This window comes from Thunnus thynnus, chromosome 8, assembly GCF_963924715.1.
Source record: "Thunnus thynnus chromosome 8, fThuThy2.1, whole genome shotgun sequence".
Classification (NCBI taxonomy): Eukaryota; Metazoa; Chordata; class Actinopteri; order Scombriformes; family Scombridae; genus Thunnus; species Thunnus thynnus.
Window position 1 is genome coordinate 26,693,751 of NC_089524.1, and position 16,890 is coordinate 26,710,640.

General features: G+C 42.7%; 1 protein-coding gene across 1 annotated transcript in view; it reads left to right on the forward strand.

Moving 5' to 3' along the window:
• Nucleotides 1-62: 62 nt before the first annotated feature.
• scfd2 (sec1 family domain containing 2) overlaps nucleotides 63-16,890 on the forward strand; it is an 87,577-nt gene continuing 70,749 nt past the window's right edge. Inside the window, exons 1-4 of the mRNA XM_067597599.1 lie at nucleotides 63-986; nucleotides 1,172-1,340; nucleotides 10,389-10,516; nucleotides 16,045-16,220. Of these exons, the coding sequence (XP_067453700.1) occupies nucleotides 173-986; nucleotides 1,172-1,340; nucleotides 10,389-10,516; nucleotides 16,045-16,220 (1,287 nt within the window). The 5' untranslated portion in view covers nucleotides 63-172. The remainder of the gene's footprint in view (nucleotides 987-1,171; nucleotides 1,341-10,388; nucleotides 10,517-16,044; nucleotides 16,221-16,890) is intronic.

Below are 16,890 nucleotides of genomic sequence, written 5' to 3' on the forward strand. Positions count from 1 at the left end.
CCATAGCAACAAGGCAAAGCTTGGGTGACGTTTTTTACGCTGCGACGCGCGATTGCCACGTCACCTTTGAGAGACTCGTGTGTTTTGTTTTGGTTTGTTGGAGCTTCTTCAGCTGATATTTCCGATGTTTCTTTGATTTCGCTGCATTTAGCTAACACTGACACTAAACAAAATGCTGACGACGGAGGAGTTTTCGCAATTCCCGCTTCATATGTGGGAGAAAGTACTGTCGAAGGTAAAGAAAGCTGTCGTTTTTATGGATGACAAGTGTGCAGAGGCTCTCCACTGGAGCGGTGGTGCTACCGCCTTGTTTGAGGCTGGAGCCAGAAATTTAAAACAGTTTTCTAGCTTCGAAGCCTGCAGCGTGAATGAGCCAAAGGCAGTGTTTGTGGTGAGCACTTTGTTGAAGGGGAGAACGGTCGACATCATGAAAGACATCATATCCCTCAGTCACTTCCAGTACTGTGTTGTCTTCACCACCGTTTCTCACTCTGTTCACCTCCTCGCCAACAATGTCTCGACAGAAATGGAAGGGAACCCTGTATTTGAGCAGTTTGAAGAAAAGCTTTGCGAGTGGATGGGGAACATGAACTACACGGCTGAAGTCATGCATGTCCCAGTGGTCTTCGCCCCTGTATCACAGCAGCTGCTGCTCACACCCACATTTGCACACCTTTTCCCCTTGCTCTTACCTGACCTGGAGGTAATAAATGCTAAACGGCCAGAGAAGAAGAGATTTGGAAGCCTGATAGATATAGACATACACTCCCTCCCTGCTGAACTGCAGATTGAAATAAAATCGTTGGCTTCAGCTTTAAATTCAATGTTTGAAGCCACAGGCACCAGGGAAGAGAGCTTTGCTGTGGGTCCCATGAGCCGGATCATAGCAGGGGAGCTGGCCAGTCACCCTCAAGCTAAAAACCGAAGGAAGACAGCCCCTAATAAAGCATCGATCATCTTTGTGGACCGAACAATGGACCTTACAGGTGAAATCTCCCCCCTTTTTCAGCCATGTGTGTCAAACCATTATAACACATCACCACAACAGCAATCATCATCATTTTTATGGTTTATTCATATTCATATTAATGTTAACATGTCATTGACAACTGTTACTACACACTAAGTAGATGTTTGTTCATCTAGAAATCCCCCATTTCTCGATTCTCAGGAGCTGTCGGTCACCATGGTGACAATCTGGTGGAGAAGATTTTGACTGTGCTCACACCCTTACCTGGTCATGTGACAGACGTACAGGTGGACATGCTGGAGCTCACGAGTCTGCAGCGCACCCCTCACTCCCAGACCACCCTGGCCCCCGGCTGCCTTGCACAGACCCAGTAAGTGCATCTCACCTGAACACAGTTTGAAAGTATTATTTTATAGCAATAGTCTTTTTTGTTTTTCTTGTGGATTTGTGTTATACACATACACACACAGTACTGAAAAACTTGGATTGAAATAACTTCAATTAGTATTGATCTAAATTATAAACTTTTCAGCCATTGTTTGAGACTAACATTTGCATGCTTTTTGCAGGATAGATCTGATAGTAGCTCACTGTTGTATCCAAGACTCAATATGACATTAAACATGTTTTCAGAGGGAAAAATTTAAGGTTCGTTTTGTTTCATTTGTTTTGCAGTCATAAATCCCATTCAAATAGGATTCATTTCTTTTTGGGCTGTTCATTATTTTAAAATGATATGAGCTGATCAATTATTTCAATCCTGTATATAGCACATATGTGAGTGATTATACTCCCCCTACACACATAATAATGACAGGCTCACTAATATACTGTTTTTTCCAGCTGATTGAATATCAGCCGCAGGTAAGCATTCTGTCATGGCTCGTCTACCTTCCTATGACTGATTTTATGGGCTACATGTACATCACCTCACAGATAGCGGACCCTTTCTTATTGTAAATGCATATTACTGTACAGCCCATTCAGAATGAGCCATTTGAGTAGTTTGCAGCTGTTTTTCCAAATAATTTGATATTACACAAGGCTCCACTCCCTGCAAACTTGCACACAATAAGTGGGTATGGATAACGGATAACTGGATTATTTCATTTGCCCACTGCTAATGAAGGTTACTAAATATGTTCTTCTATTACAGAATAATCTTCTGTAATTTGACGGCGGCTAAACGATGGGTTTAGTTAAAGAAGAGCATGTCGATGACTTCATTCCCCAGCTGCCCTTGGAATATTAATCATATCTGAATGGTTTATAGTTGTGTATGTTGTCCACTGACACAACTACAATATGCAAAGTCATTTTTACAGGCTTATCCCACCTGATCACACACACACACACACACACATATGCACAAATATACACTCTCACCCCTCAGAGCCAACCCCCCACTGAGTGGGATGAATGGCACATGACCAGCATTAGGTGCCAGTGGTTCAGTGAAGCTTGCCTCTAGTCTTGGCTGTGCAGATGCACGTGTCAGGCGCCTGTGGTGGGGCTGTTGTACATGGCAGGGATTAGTCCTACATCATGTGTTCCACTCCCGCTCTGCCCCTTCATGTGGTTGCAGGAGGAAAAGAGTTTGACTGAGAAGAAGAGTTTTGTGGCCGGAGCTGTCATGCAGTTTGTCTCACCCCTCTGAGTTCATGCACAGGCGTACACACTCTGAATGCTGCAGGGACTGCTCTGAGCTAGGTGGGAGGTTCTGTTGTAATGGAACCAGCTTTTAGATCTTTCAAGTCAGTCCTGTTTAGACAGTGTGTACTGTAGCAGATAATGTGAGCACAGCAGGGGCAGGTTGCACTGACCCTCGGATGCAGGGCTCAAGTCTGGGGCACGTCAAGCAGATACCTACAATACACCCACAAATGCATGTCTCATGTCTCATCTTAAATGACTTTACTTGTTCTGAGTTTTACAATTTGCATAATCTCTGTAGGTGGACATTACATGCTGAACGCTGCTTTAAAAAATGTAATTCTCCCAGACACTTGGATCATGAATCCAGGTGTCTGAAACAAAGGGTTAAATATGAGGTTTTAGACCGAGCACTGGACATGGTCCTAGCAGCAGTGCTTGCAAACATTCCTCAAGAACTTTTGACCATAAGCACAGCCAAACACCTTTTCTCAGAACATTTAGAAGATTGATTCCGATATTGTATACAAGGTCTGGCAGGTGCTCAGACACAAACAGACGAGCTGTAGCTGAAAGTAATAAGCAATGCGGCGGGGGCTCTGTTTGTATGGAGTTTGTGTATGATCGGGGCCAGCCGGATCAGCAGGAGTGTTATTGCTTGCGCTATCTCGGAGCAGATGGCCCAGTTGAGCCTTATCACAGATGTTTAGGAGATTGAAGTGCTGCCGAGGCACAGCAAGAAAGAAGCCTAGAGTTCCCACTTTATTTAACTGCCTTCAAGTGCACAGCTCGCCACAGGCAGTGTTTATGTCAATCACTATAATATCTTCAAGACAGGACTCTGCAAATGCATGTTGATAGAGGTGTACTGTTCTTATGCCTTAATCTGCAAAAGATAAAAAAGAACACGTTCCTAAAAGAGCTTGTTTTCTCTACACTATGTAAACTGTGCAAAGCATTAGACCCTACTGGCTCTGTGTGGTTTTGATTGTCTATAATATAATAAGTTCCCTCCCACTGGATGTTTATACACTTATGATTTGTTGAGTTATTTTTAGCCCAGACTGCAGTGTGTTTTGATTGGTTTTGTTGTGTAGACCAGCTCAAACCTTTAAATATTAGGTGTGGACCTAATTTGAACCTTTTGCATGATATTTCCCTCAGTAATTCCAGGATATTTTTATAGATTACTGTGTCTTAAACATTCTGTGGGTGGTTGTTGATTCTAGCTCTCCCGGCAAGACCCCACACTTACTTTGCAATTACTGTCGTATTGTCTTTCATAAGCCGGTGTGAATTTTCCTCATCCTACAACCTGACTTTCACTCTGTGGTTCTAGTAATCACTGCCAGGGAGAAAGTATACTTTGGGTGGGTGTGCACACACACACGTACACACTGCCTGCGTGGGTTTTATGTTAGTCCGCTCTCGCACTATGACATTTTTTTGCAGCTATTAAATAGTGCCAGGATGCAGAATTTACTGTACGTTGAAGGCTGGTTAGTGAAAGTGGCAGTGGAAGTGTTGTTATGTATGTCTGTGTATGTGTGTTTGTGGTCAGGTACCTTCCAGCCCAGTCTGTGTAATTTGCTGTGCTTGGCTGCACAGCCCTTTTGATGCTGAGAAAGACATATGAACCCCATTGGCAGAGGGCACTAAGTTTCCCTCCGTCTCAGACTGAACCCTGCACCCCCGTCATCTGGCCGTCTTGGACCTTGATCCTGTGGTGGGAGTGTGTGCATGTGGGCAGAACCGAGTACGGGTGGCCAAGGTGCTCTGGGTCTGCCTCAGGAGCTGCTGAGTGTGAGCCAGGCAGAGTAACCGACCGCACCCTGCCATGAGAAAACACTGTGAGGCTGCCATCTCCTCAAATCTGCCCAGCAGATCCTGCATGCACACCACCAGGAAGGAGGGAAAACACCTATTTCTGTCCCGGCTGGGAAATGTGAGCATGAATAAAAAGCCATGCACACTTAGTTGATTTGAGACTGTATGGGAAAAGTAACAAAACAGAAAAGCAGAGATAGAGGAGTGTGGAGAGGAGAGAGCAAATGATAGACAGCTAAGAACAGCTAACCCTGTTTTTACCCCACCAAGAATAAAGAGGGGGTATGAAAACTGGCCACGTTCATTCTATGGTGGTTCCTTGTAGGATAAAGATTGTTTTGCCATTCTATACTTAGACAGTAAAATGCTGGTGTGAGGAGGTTCATGTTATTGTGAACAGCAGCACAAACAGTTGACTGAAGATGAAGTCTTTCAAGTGATTTATAGGCTATGCAACAAGTCTGATTGATTATTATTTACAGTATGGTATAAGTTCCCATACAGGCCTGCCGATTGAGTATGTTTTGAGGATTAGAGAGTTTGTTTGAACAGGAACACAAGCAGCATAACGCAGGATATCGATATTGACCAAACATGGGGTTCCTTACATTGTATCCCGGTGAAAACGTAATTCCTACAGTAAGTGGTTTCCATGATCCACTCTTGCCATGGTTGAACCTGCAGCCGATGATAAATAGTCTGCGGTGATTAGTCTGTGGAAAATGAATTGCAGTGCTTATACAGTGTGTGCGTGTGTGTTTGTGTATTACACCATGCAGGTCGTCATTCCCACAGAAAACTGCTTTTTCATGTTCAAAATAAAACTTTGTACTCATCGGAAACTGTAGCTATGCACCTCCTGTAACTTAGTGAGAATCAACTTGTGCTTGTAGAGTGAAGATCAAACAAAAAATAGTCATAAATTTAATTTAGAGGCCCTCTCTCATCATTTTCAAAAGAGAGAATCAATTCTCCCTCTGAGCCATGCGCATCTGTCTGTGCAAGAGAAAGACAGTTTGGGTGCTTTCATCTAATAATTTATCACACTGATTTTTATCAGCCATCCCTAAGGGTCAATGATTGCTTCAGTTGTTCGTAAAATAGAGTTGATATCAGTGGATTTCACTGGTGAAGTGAAGTTTAGGAGATGTTGGGATTTAGGCATAATTTAGGATTCAGTGAACTGATATGTCCCCTGGTCCATCTCAGATGTTGTGTCTCTGTTTCCCCCACTTCCTAATTTTGTTTTCTCTACCAGTATAGAAGGCATCTCATCCTGAAACCCAAAGCACATCAATCAAGTAGATTACTTGCACCTGAACTACTTGTACTCGGTGTTCCCATCAGGACTGAGATAACATAACCTGTTCTGTCTCGTATGCCGTCTACAACTTTCATTTGATTTTCACTCTAGAACACTTCTACCAGGGATGGAGTGTGCACATTTATTCAGTAAAATGATAAAACTCCACCAAAGATGGCACTTTACATCCTCCGGGCCCACTCCTTCAAAGAGCCCCTGCTGCTGGCTTTCATTTGAAATGGTAAACTAGCCAAGGCACATGAAGGGAGGAGGATACTCCCGTGTCACCCCGCCGTCCAAATCTTTTCATTTCTCACCTTCTTCCATATTTTACTATCCTCGCTACACTGTAAAAAAGAAAGTCTGTTAAAAGAAAGTCATTTTTGTGCATGTTTTTATATGTTTCATATATATTCATATGCCATATGTTTTTCCAAGCTTTCACTGTAAATTTCTATACTTTTACTTAACACACTTTTATTGTTATTTGAAGGAAATTTCCTTCTGTCTTTGCAATTAGCATCATTGTTGAGAGCAGAATTTTTCATTCAAAAACATAAATTGTCATCATAAAGGGTGTTAACAATCATGTATTTTACAATTCTTTCAGCAGGATATATGGAGTCATCCCTAGTGCCGCATTCAATTTATATCAGAGATATCGTAATTACAAGTTTCCAACTTGTCAGTTGCATTCACATCAACCTCCAGGTTGTAATCATGACTGGAAACCAAGCAAACATGGACACCTCACGTCAGCCAAAGTCTGTCGTTCAATGTAGTTAAATCCAAATTTAATGGATATAATATCATTTTGCCAAAGCACAATATTTTAAACCCTCATATGACCAACTCAGTTATCATACAACCCTCCTGAGGTGATGTGAACACTCTAACATGGGAATCTTTCCGCTCGTTCCCATCCATCCAACATAGTGTCACGCAGCATTAGGCTGACATCACCGAATCCTGGCTGGTCAATGAGAGCTCCTCTGTACAGCTGTGTTAGTGTGCTTAATTTTTACTGTGTGTCTCCCCTCCTCTCCTCACTTCCTGCAGCAGTCTCTCCCTCTTTCCCTCTCCATAAATCTGCTGGGTCATTTGTCGCTCTTGCCAGGACACACAGACACTCAAGGCCAGGTCTGGTTATGGTTCAGCCCTTTCTCTCCCTCCCCGTGTCACGTCCTGTGCTACATGGGATGTTTACAGGAAACCGACGGTGTGTTTTTGCTCCATTAAACACACTCCATAAATTAACTCGGTGAGGAATGTGGCTGATCTTGCACAATTTTAGTAGGTTGTATATGTTAGATGTACTGTTAGTCTGCAAAAGAAAGATCACCGGAATCATCTTCGCTGGGAAATAGATTATAGATTACATTTTGAGTGTGAAGCGAAGAACTCTTTTTAAGATTACACATTAAGATTACATTAATAAGAACTCACATTAAGATTACATTAATATGCAATGGAGAGTATTGTAGTTTGTAGATATGCATGTGATGACAGTCTCCAAGTATTGGTGTCAAAGATTTTTGAGCTGTGATCTGTAGTATGAAGTTGTTCAGCTGTCAAGTAACAGGGCAGAAGTTAAAGTTAAAGGCAATTTTAATTATTGCTCTTTTAGTCTTAAAGACTTGGATCGTTCAACTAAGCAAAAAAACATATTTTCTGACTTACCTCTACTGGTATCTAGCCACGCAGATACTTTGAGTTGTATTTGCAGAGGTTTTAAGAGATTTGTCCCTGAGATTTCTGCTGCCACCTCAATACAAAATAATTGAATTTGTGGTGCTCACAGCATTCAGAAATGACTTTTCAGAAACAAGATCCCACTCACTTCTATATAATACACAGACTTCATATTTTTTTTATTGGAACTACCTTCTACGGGAGAAACATTGCCCATGAAAGCAGTTGACAGCGTGTTAAGCGGATTATACAGAGAAGCGGGGATGCTTTCTGGAAGGAGATGTTGCTGCAGAATTTTAAAATTCCATTTTTCAATACTGTGAGCACCACAAACTAAATTCGGAACACCTCTTTTGTGTTGCAGTGGAAGCAGAAATCACAGAGATTCATATCTCAAAAACTGGTCAAATAAAACTAAAGTTGTCTGCATGTCTAGATACTGTTAGAGGTAAGTGAGCAAATATGTGTTTTGTAATTTGAATAAATTGACCCTTCAAAGACATTTTGCCATTCATCATAGAGGCTTCATCAATTGTACATGTATGTAGTATGACTCACTTCTGAATCATGTTATAAATACTGAAGTTTGGGGTGTACGCTGTGCGTGTGTGTGTGTGTGTGAGTAGATAAATAAACACTGAAATGCGTGCACACACACACACGTGTGTTTAACTAAATGATGAGGGGGCCACAGGATGAGGAGTAAATTTAAGAAATCCTGCGTCAGACCGGTTAGAGCCATTCTTTTCTGCTGTATCATACACTTCCAGGAATACTATCCCCCTCCTCACCCCCACAGTCATTAATACTTGGAGACGGTCAGAGGTATTTCATCACTTTAATGGGCTCATGCATGTTCATTCTTCTATGCAGTACACACGTCTTTTTTTCAAGTTACACTATTTGATGCTTAACTACCTTTTAATGGTACAACACTCATTACACATCTAGTGGAATTTAGTTCGGGCACAAACGCCCACACTCTCCAAACACACCCACTCACCCTGTCCAAGTAATCCAGAGAGGACATTCAACATGATGCACATAAGTCAAGTGCAAGAGTGCCCCCTTCAGACTGTGTCTGAGCAGCTTTTTCAACAGGGAGAGCCACTCTGCACTTTACACTCGTACACAGCCACACAGATGGCCAAGTACACACGTCCCACATTCCCAGTCCCCCCCCCACCCATCCCCTTCCATAGTATAGTAGTTACTCAACAAGGTTCCTGGCTGGTTATGGAGCCTGTCTCACACCCTGCCAGTATAAACCTCACCCCTCACCCCTCACCCCTCAGCCTAGCTCGAACCCCCGCCTTCGTCTGACCAAATGGCCTAGGGAAACTGTCAGGGGAGTGGGCCTGCAGGGGGGGGGGGCTGGATGGGCAGAGAGCCAAATTAGAACCATATTTCATCCACACTCTACCGAGGCCCTCAGTCTTCTTAGAACACACACATATGCACAGGGTTGTGTGCGAACATATACAGATGCATGTGTACATGTCCTCAAACACACACACACACACACACACACATATGGCTGCTTACATATGGCCCGGTCAGTTCACACTATTGGTATTTCAACCATGACGAGTATGCATGACTTAATTATTCTCGTAATCGTAGCCATTCCAATATTTCATCAAGTGATTGGGAGGTGTTTTCCAAATGAATTAAGAGACGTGTTTTCCCGAAACAATACCCTGTCATCGATCTTGACCAATAGCTGCAATACACTGCTTTCTTCACATCCTAAACAAAACTTAAGCACGCCAAGAGGTTGTTATGAAATACTTGATTTATCTTTTTGCATCTGTTGTTTTTTTTTGTTTTTTTTTTTTACTGTATTAGTCTTTTCATTAGACTCTTGTCCTGAGTGCCGTGTCGTGTTTGCTGGTCTTTGTGTCTGGTTCTAGTGTGAAGATGGCGGCCGTCCCAGTGTGAGCCCCTCTCCTCCCCATCTAGCCCAAGCCCAAAGTCTGGAACAGATTACATCTGATATTAAACACATGGCAGCAGTTAGAAAGGAGAAAAGGCGAGAGAAGAAAAAAGTTTTTCAAAAAAGAAAAACAGAGTGGATTTGTCAACGAGCTCCCTCCTACCTCCCCTCTCCTCTCATCTACTTTCTGTCCGTAACCCCTTTTCTCTCTTTGTCTCTTTTCCCCTCATCACTTTCTGGTCACTCCTGAGAGTGCGGAGATCGTGTCTGCTTGTCAGTCCGGTTGTCAAAGGCACAGACAGGGATGCCGGCTTTTGATGCCTTTTCATCCATCCAACAAAGTGTCAGTGCCTTTAACGGGGCATGAAATGTAAGAAGAGATGGAAAGAGACAGATATAGAAAAAATGATTGTAGCTTGAATTTAGATACAGGGACCATTTTATAAGACTCTGTGAGGCTAATGATGATGAAGCTCAGCAACACTCTTTGATTTTTTTTCATTGGAAAGATTTGAAGCTGTTTTCACTGCTCATGGCAGATGGTAATAGTCTTACACACATGCCTCGTCCTCAGTCTCCCACCAGAGATGCGGATCAGTGTGTTTCATAACCTAGCAGATAATGAGACGAGGGACTGAGATGGTATCAAGAGGAGCCTTGGTCTCCAGACTCTATTGCCACTGATGTACTAAGGACAGCGCAGATCTGTCCAGAGGAATGTTGGCGCACAGACGTTTTAGGTGGATTGAGAACATTCCTAATGTTCCTCGCGCTAATTTCTTTCGTTTTCCTGTGAGGGGTCCCACAGGGGAGTCACCCTTCCCCGACCAGCCAGCTCTCTATCACTGAGACGAGCACTCAATCACGTCCGTGTTGTCCTTTTGTGTTTACACTCAAAGGCCCGCAAGCTCTGAACAAACAACAAGAAAAGCAACAGTTGCCCTAGTGCTGAAAATCGCTGTTTTTCTCATGATTAAACTGACCTGTCTGATTGTTCTGCCTATCAGATCGCCTGCAGCACGGTCCCTGTGGGAGGCCATGCTGACCAGTAAACATAAAGAGGGAGTGATGGAGGTCCGGCGGCAACTGGTGGAAGCAGCCAGCAAGGAGAAGCTGCCAATCAAGATGAGCATGGGTAAGCAACCAATGAGGGAAAAAAAGAGACACATCTTGTTTACCAGTGTCAAACAAAAACACAGATTTACACCAAATAAAAGCATAACAGGTAGAAATGAATTAGATGTACGTAGAGAGAAGTATGTGTAAATATTGCAGAACTATAGCGCCTCCTACTGAGATACAACTTCTCTTCCTTGCAGTTGTATTTGTCCATGTGGCCACAGAGGAAATCTGAACCACATGTTGGCTCTATGACACACACTCACACACACACACACTCACACACACACTTACACACACACATGCTCGCTCGCACTCACGCTGCTTTTGAAAACTTTTGTTGTTTGTTAATGAAGCAAAGGGGGCTGAAGCGAGGGATAAAAATATGTGTAGGCACGCAAAAATAAAAGTCATTACATGCACAAGTATACAGTACCCTCACGCACGTTCACCTTTATGCAACCCTCTGACTCACGTAGGTAATGGGTAATGTACTACACTTACATAAACACACACACACACACACACACACAGGGATAATATGCAGGTTGCATCTGGCAGAAAGAGGGGGGTTAAAAGGGAGGGGCGGGGAAGAAGGTCATCTCTCTTAACAAGCAGGTTGTAATATGTTGGAGGTCACACACACACACATATGTGCCCACACCCCACACACTCTTGCCAAGCATCTGCGTGCACATGGTGGTTTCCTTTCACACATTTGTGCTAAACAGCAACCCTTCTAATTCTGGACGGCTGCTTTGTTGTGGATGTATTTAGAAAAATGTACAACAACAAGAGAAAGAGCTGCGGGGGGAAAAAAAAAAGGAACAAAAGCGATTGAGAGTGGCAGTAAAAGCATGAAACTATGAAGAAGGTGTAGCATTAAAGCTGCCTGCTGACTGACCGTCTGTTGACTTAATGTCTTTGCTGAGAGAGAGAGAGAGAGAAAAAGAGAAAAGCGGGGAAAGAAGGGGCACCATCGAACTCCTCACACACACTGAACCTTTATACCCCACTGGCTGACGACCAAACTCCACGAAGCCTTTAGAGCTCCCAGCACACCCCCACACAGTTCCCATCCTGCCCACCAGCACCACCAGCAGAGTTCTCAATCCATCATGGTCTGCTCATATGAGACCAAGCTAAACCCAGTAACATAAAACGCTTAGCATTAATACCTATCTGCTCTCTCGGTGCCCACTCACACTCTAGGAGAGTAGAAATTTCCACTCGCACCCGAGCACATTCTCACTCTGGGAGGTTTATGCAGATCAGTAGAGAAAATACTCCACCAGTGTACTACGGGCCCTGCATTCTCACATACACACTGACCCAACTTGGCTTCTTTTCATCTCAACAGGATAAGATCATCCACAGAGAGAAAGAGAAAATAATCCATTTCTCAGAGCCCGAGCATGACCCGTCAGGTTTCTCATAGCACAATAGGATGATGAAATTCCCTCGCTGTGCGCGTGTGTGTGTGTGTGTTTATGCATGTGTGTGTGTGTGTGTGCGGATATGTATGTGATTGTGAGTCAAGTGTTTATCTTTGGTGTTTTTGCTCTTAGCAGGGAATTAGTAGGACAGATTTGGTTTCATCGTCCGTAAACGTGCGTTTATCTGTTATTTTGTGTGTGTCACAATGTTACACAGTTTGTGTATATATTGTGTGCTCTGATACTACAGTGTAAATGAGATGTGTTGACAGGGCCTTTCTTCCTGTGGTGCAGTCTGGGCTTTTAACAGCGTAGTGGAATGAGACTCAAACACACAATTGATTTCATTCATCATTTCAAGCAGTGTGAGATAGTGAAATATCACAATTATTTCAATTAAGTATTCATTTTCATATCATCTCCTCCTTTTAAATCTTCAGTTACATGACAATCGCGGTGCGTTTTCTGAAATAAATGCAAAAAAAAGCTTGGTTCTTCAGTTAGTAATTGATCCATGTTTGTTTGTTTTTTTTTCTCTTCTTCAGTGAATATGATTCTGTAATTTATTAGGACGCATTGCATATTTTGGTTGTTAAAGATTTTATCTCACCTTTGCACAAGCAAATGAAATAAAAATATTTCATTTCATTTATTTATTTATAAGGACAATGCACATTAATTAACATTTCTGTAAATGTGCCAGTGAAGACAAAAAGATGCCAAAACAAGCTTTCTCAAGAAAGTGCACAATAATACAGCAACAATATCAACTATACGGACAAGACAAGGCAACAAAACACAACCAACCAATACTGATTATAACCATTTTGAAACACACGCAGACATGCAGAGCAACAAGCAATAAGACATGAATATGGCCATTGCCATTTATTTCTGTGAAAAACCACAGTATTTACTGTAATAGAAATCAGTTATGAAATAATGGCAACATTATGAAACTGAAACTGCGTTTGGAAATTTCACACATGTGCACACAACTCACAACTCAAGCAACAGCTACATCCAGAGGGACCTCAGTTATACCGCTGCCAGTCATTCCAAAAACACATTGTTGTTTAAAAAGCGTGCAACACACAAAAAAACAGCATGAGTACAAGATCAAGCACATCATATTTTTTTGATAATCAAAACTTTTCTTCACATGCCTCATCCATACAGATAATACTTTTTTTTTTTTGAACAGCTTAGTTACTGCTTCAGTACTTCAATCCTCACATCACACATCACAACGCACATTTTAATTGAAACGGAACCACAGATAAAAACGTCTTCTTCAGACATTAAACGTAGTCTGAGTGACACGGTGATGCATCTGTGTGCTGCCCTGTTGTGGCATGTTCTCTCCACCCCTGTACAGTAGAGTCATGAAAGGGGCCCCAACATGCACATCCACAAATAAAAGTTCCAGGACTTGCCTCCTCTCAGAGTGCATAAATAAAAGTCTCTCAGCCTTCCTGTGTCCCCCATCCATGCAGAATTACTTATGAGGCTGTCCAGCTGCTGAGGCAGGCCACCACTCAGCTCCATGCTGACATCAGACATCACTTAGCCTCTGAGTAACCCTGTGCACCTAGAGTGCAAGTCATCTTCCAGTAACCGGACTAAATCATTGTTGGCCCCTGCCCTTTTTGCATTGTTCACTACTTTGATCATGGCTGAGCCTCAATTGCCACTTCTACACATCGGGCTAAAATGGGCAGCAGCTCAAACTGTTTATAGCACAAGACTCAAAATGTGATTTGTTTTATAGCTGGTCCTGCAATAAATGCACCCAGAAGAACATTAAGATGGCTAAAGGTTCAGGTTTCTCTACCATCTTAGGTGATATCCACCGAGCGACAGAAATCTGCAGCTCTGTATATACATGAAGCTGCAGAGCGCTGCTGAACAACTGACCCAACTGAATGAACGCCACATTAGAAACATTTCATGTGCGTAATACTTGATACAGATAGCTTAAACATGCGCTATTTGACAAACATGAAATATTTCTGGTGTTTTCAAAGACTAGAAATCAAAAACATGTTTTCAAATGTATTAAAATTTACAGAAAAACACAAAACAATAGATTTAAATGTAGTGTTGGGCATATAATGGAAACAGTGTCTCACAAATCTTAAAGCTGACATGGAAAAGTTAAGTTGAGGTACAAGAACCGTGTCTTCTTACATGCACAGACTTATTTATGAGAGACTGAAACTTAGAACGTTTTCCAGTGCCGCTTTTACTGCAGAAACACCCTAGTTTGAGACTAAAACTCAGCTGTCAGATCTTCTCCTTAAGATTGATTTTGCATCTGGCAGCAAGATGCCTGAGGAATCAGAATTGTTTTGAGGGAAGTTTAGTGACATAGATAAGAGCTGAGGCTCTGCCAGAGCTGTTTGATTGTGTAATGGAGAACAGGCTTTTGTGTGGCTTTCTCGTGTTAAGTTCTTTTTCAGTTTTTTCCAATGTCTTACATTTTCTCGCTCAGTCTCACCTGGTTTGTGCTAGCTTTAAACTCTGATTATGTTTGGCTGACGGCGAACCATTCTCGGTTGCCTATTCTCAGGCGGAATTATGCTTGGCCCTCGCAATGGACGTATTTCCTGGTTCTGTGTTGAATTATGGTTGGCACATCAAGCTTTGTGAACCTTGGTTATACTGCCAGGATTTTTATGGCTGGATATGTTCACAATAGGGCTTTTCAGAGTCCTGAATTTGTCTGGACTGAAGCTTATTCTTTGAAAATGCTTTAATTTCAGCAAGAAACTTGATTCCCTTTTGTAGGCTCTTGCTTCATTTTGCTCATAAGTGCTGCACAACACACCAATTCTTTGAGTGTAGCTTGGAAAGTATGTTTCCCAACAGGCAGACTTGAAGATTTCTATTTTACTGTCATGTTTACTCATCAGCTGCTGTGAAAATGAGTTTTTGTTGCAAGCTTCCCTGGATGATTCCCTGCAATTTTCATTCCACATCCATAGATTTTGTCATCCGGTTTAACAGTAAAGTAAAAAAAAAAAAGTTTTGTCTTTACATTTGTTAATTGCCATGAATCTGTATTGTTTTTAGTATTCTTTAGTTTTCTACTCTATTTTTTATTCTGCCTGTCTGTTGCTCCTCTAGTCATGTGTTTGGCCCCGCTAAAGAAAACATTGGCCATGTAGTCCAACAGGAAATACTCCCACATCTGGTGCTGGTTCAGAACATCAACATGAAGAAGTAGTCTTTATGGGGAGTTAATGTGTGCCCCTCTCTATCCCAACCCCTAAAACAGCCCCCTCGTACCTCCAGGCCACCCTACACACACACACACCCCTCAGCCCTTACACCCTTTACGCTGCTCTTCCTGTGTCTTTGTGAATCTTAGTGGGACGGGCTCGGAGTAGGCAGAGGGTCCTAAACAGTATGAGGAGTCCAGCCTCTCTCTCTCTCTCTCTCTGCTGCCTCTATAAATAATCAGAGAAAAAAACCCCTCTGATTTACACTTATTAGTCACACTCAAGTCGGCCTCTCAGGAGCTCTTATCAGCAATGCTGCACCTCTGCTACATGCACACACACACACACACACACACATACACACACACTTAGTGATGTTTGTGACTCATATAAACATTTCACTGAAAACTCTCTGACAGTCTCCACCTAAAGCTTGCACATATAGAGATTATTATTACCTGAGTGGCACTTTGGTGTCACACATGCACACACACTCCTGCTTCTTTCCCAGCCTGCTTGAAGTTTTTGCTCATTAAGATAATATTATGATCTGATTTGGTATCAGTCATTCCTCCTCTGCCCTAAGCTGAGAGTGTGGTAGTTATTAAAAAGGCTGTTATGCTTGGGAAAAGGTTGTCTATTTATTCTGTTTCCACGCTCCAATCTTCCCAGGATGAATAACTACTGTATGTGTGTTTATGTGTCTTCAAACCTTGTACATTTTTATTTGTTTTTAACAGATGGCACACAAAACACCATTAGTCCAGCTGTGGATTATATACAGTATACTGTATGTTGTTCTTTGACCAACACTGATTAATGAATTTGTGATGGGTTCGAAACTTCTCCCCAGATGATAACAGTATCTTGTTCCCTCCTCTCAGGCCGTGTGACCCCCGAGCAGCTGTGCACCTACATGAAGCTGTTTCGGAGCAGTTGGGGGGCGCTAGAGAGTCACTGCGGGGTGCTCCAGCTGGGCCTGGCCACGGCCCAGGCTCTGCGCCACCCCTGCCTTCCCCGCTGGGACGCCTGCCTGGCCTTCGAGAGGCTGCTGCTGCAGGTCCGTACTCATCTTACGAAAACCTATTATCCACATGTGCTGCGGGTGATGAAAACTAAAAGTATTGTTTCAAAACGTGATATCCACCACTTGAAAAATTTGACGCCAGCCACGACAGATCGACAGAGCCTTTTTTTGAGCCTTTTAACGCCAGAACAATATTGTAGATTCAAGCATCTCTCCGTCGGTATTGAGGAATGTGAATCAAATTACAAATTCATTTTTAAATGAAACCCTAAACGGTGACACACTGACAAAATTAAGCAGAAAAACAGCACATTCACTAGCAATTTGTCATTAACTCTGTAGTTATTCTTTCACATCTTTTCCTTCGGTAAATATTTTATTGCCTGTGCTCAGCAGGTAAGTGGGTGCTTGTGGCTCGCTCGATGGTGGCCAGAATGTTGTGTTAAACTGACAGAGACAGGAAAAAACGCAGGTCCCTCTCCTTCGTAAACAAGGTCAGTTGTGTTTGTAGGGAAAACATTCGGATCCAGTAAACACTGCGAAAAGCCAGATTTCCATCATGTTGTTTAGTGGCTTTTTGAGTTTAGAGGAGGAAGAGGTCTTAGTTTACGGGGGTGGACAGAGGCGGATGTACATGTGTGTTTGACTGTGGAAAGGTCAGAGGGCAAGTCTGATGGAGAGACGGAGACAGAGGGGATGAGGG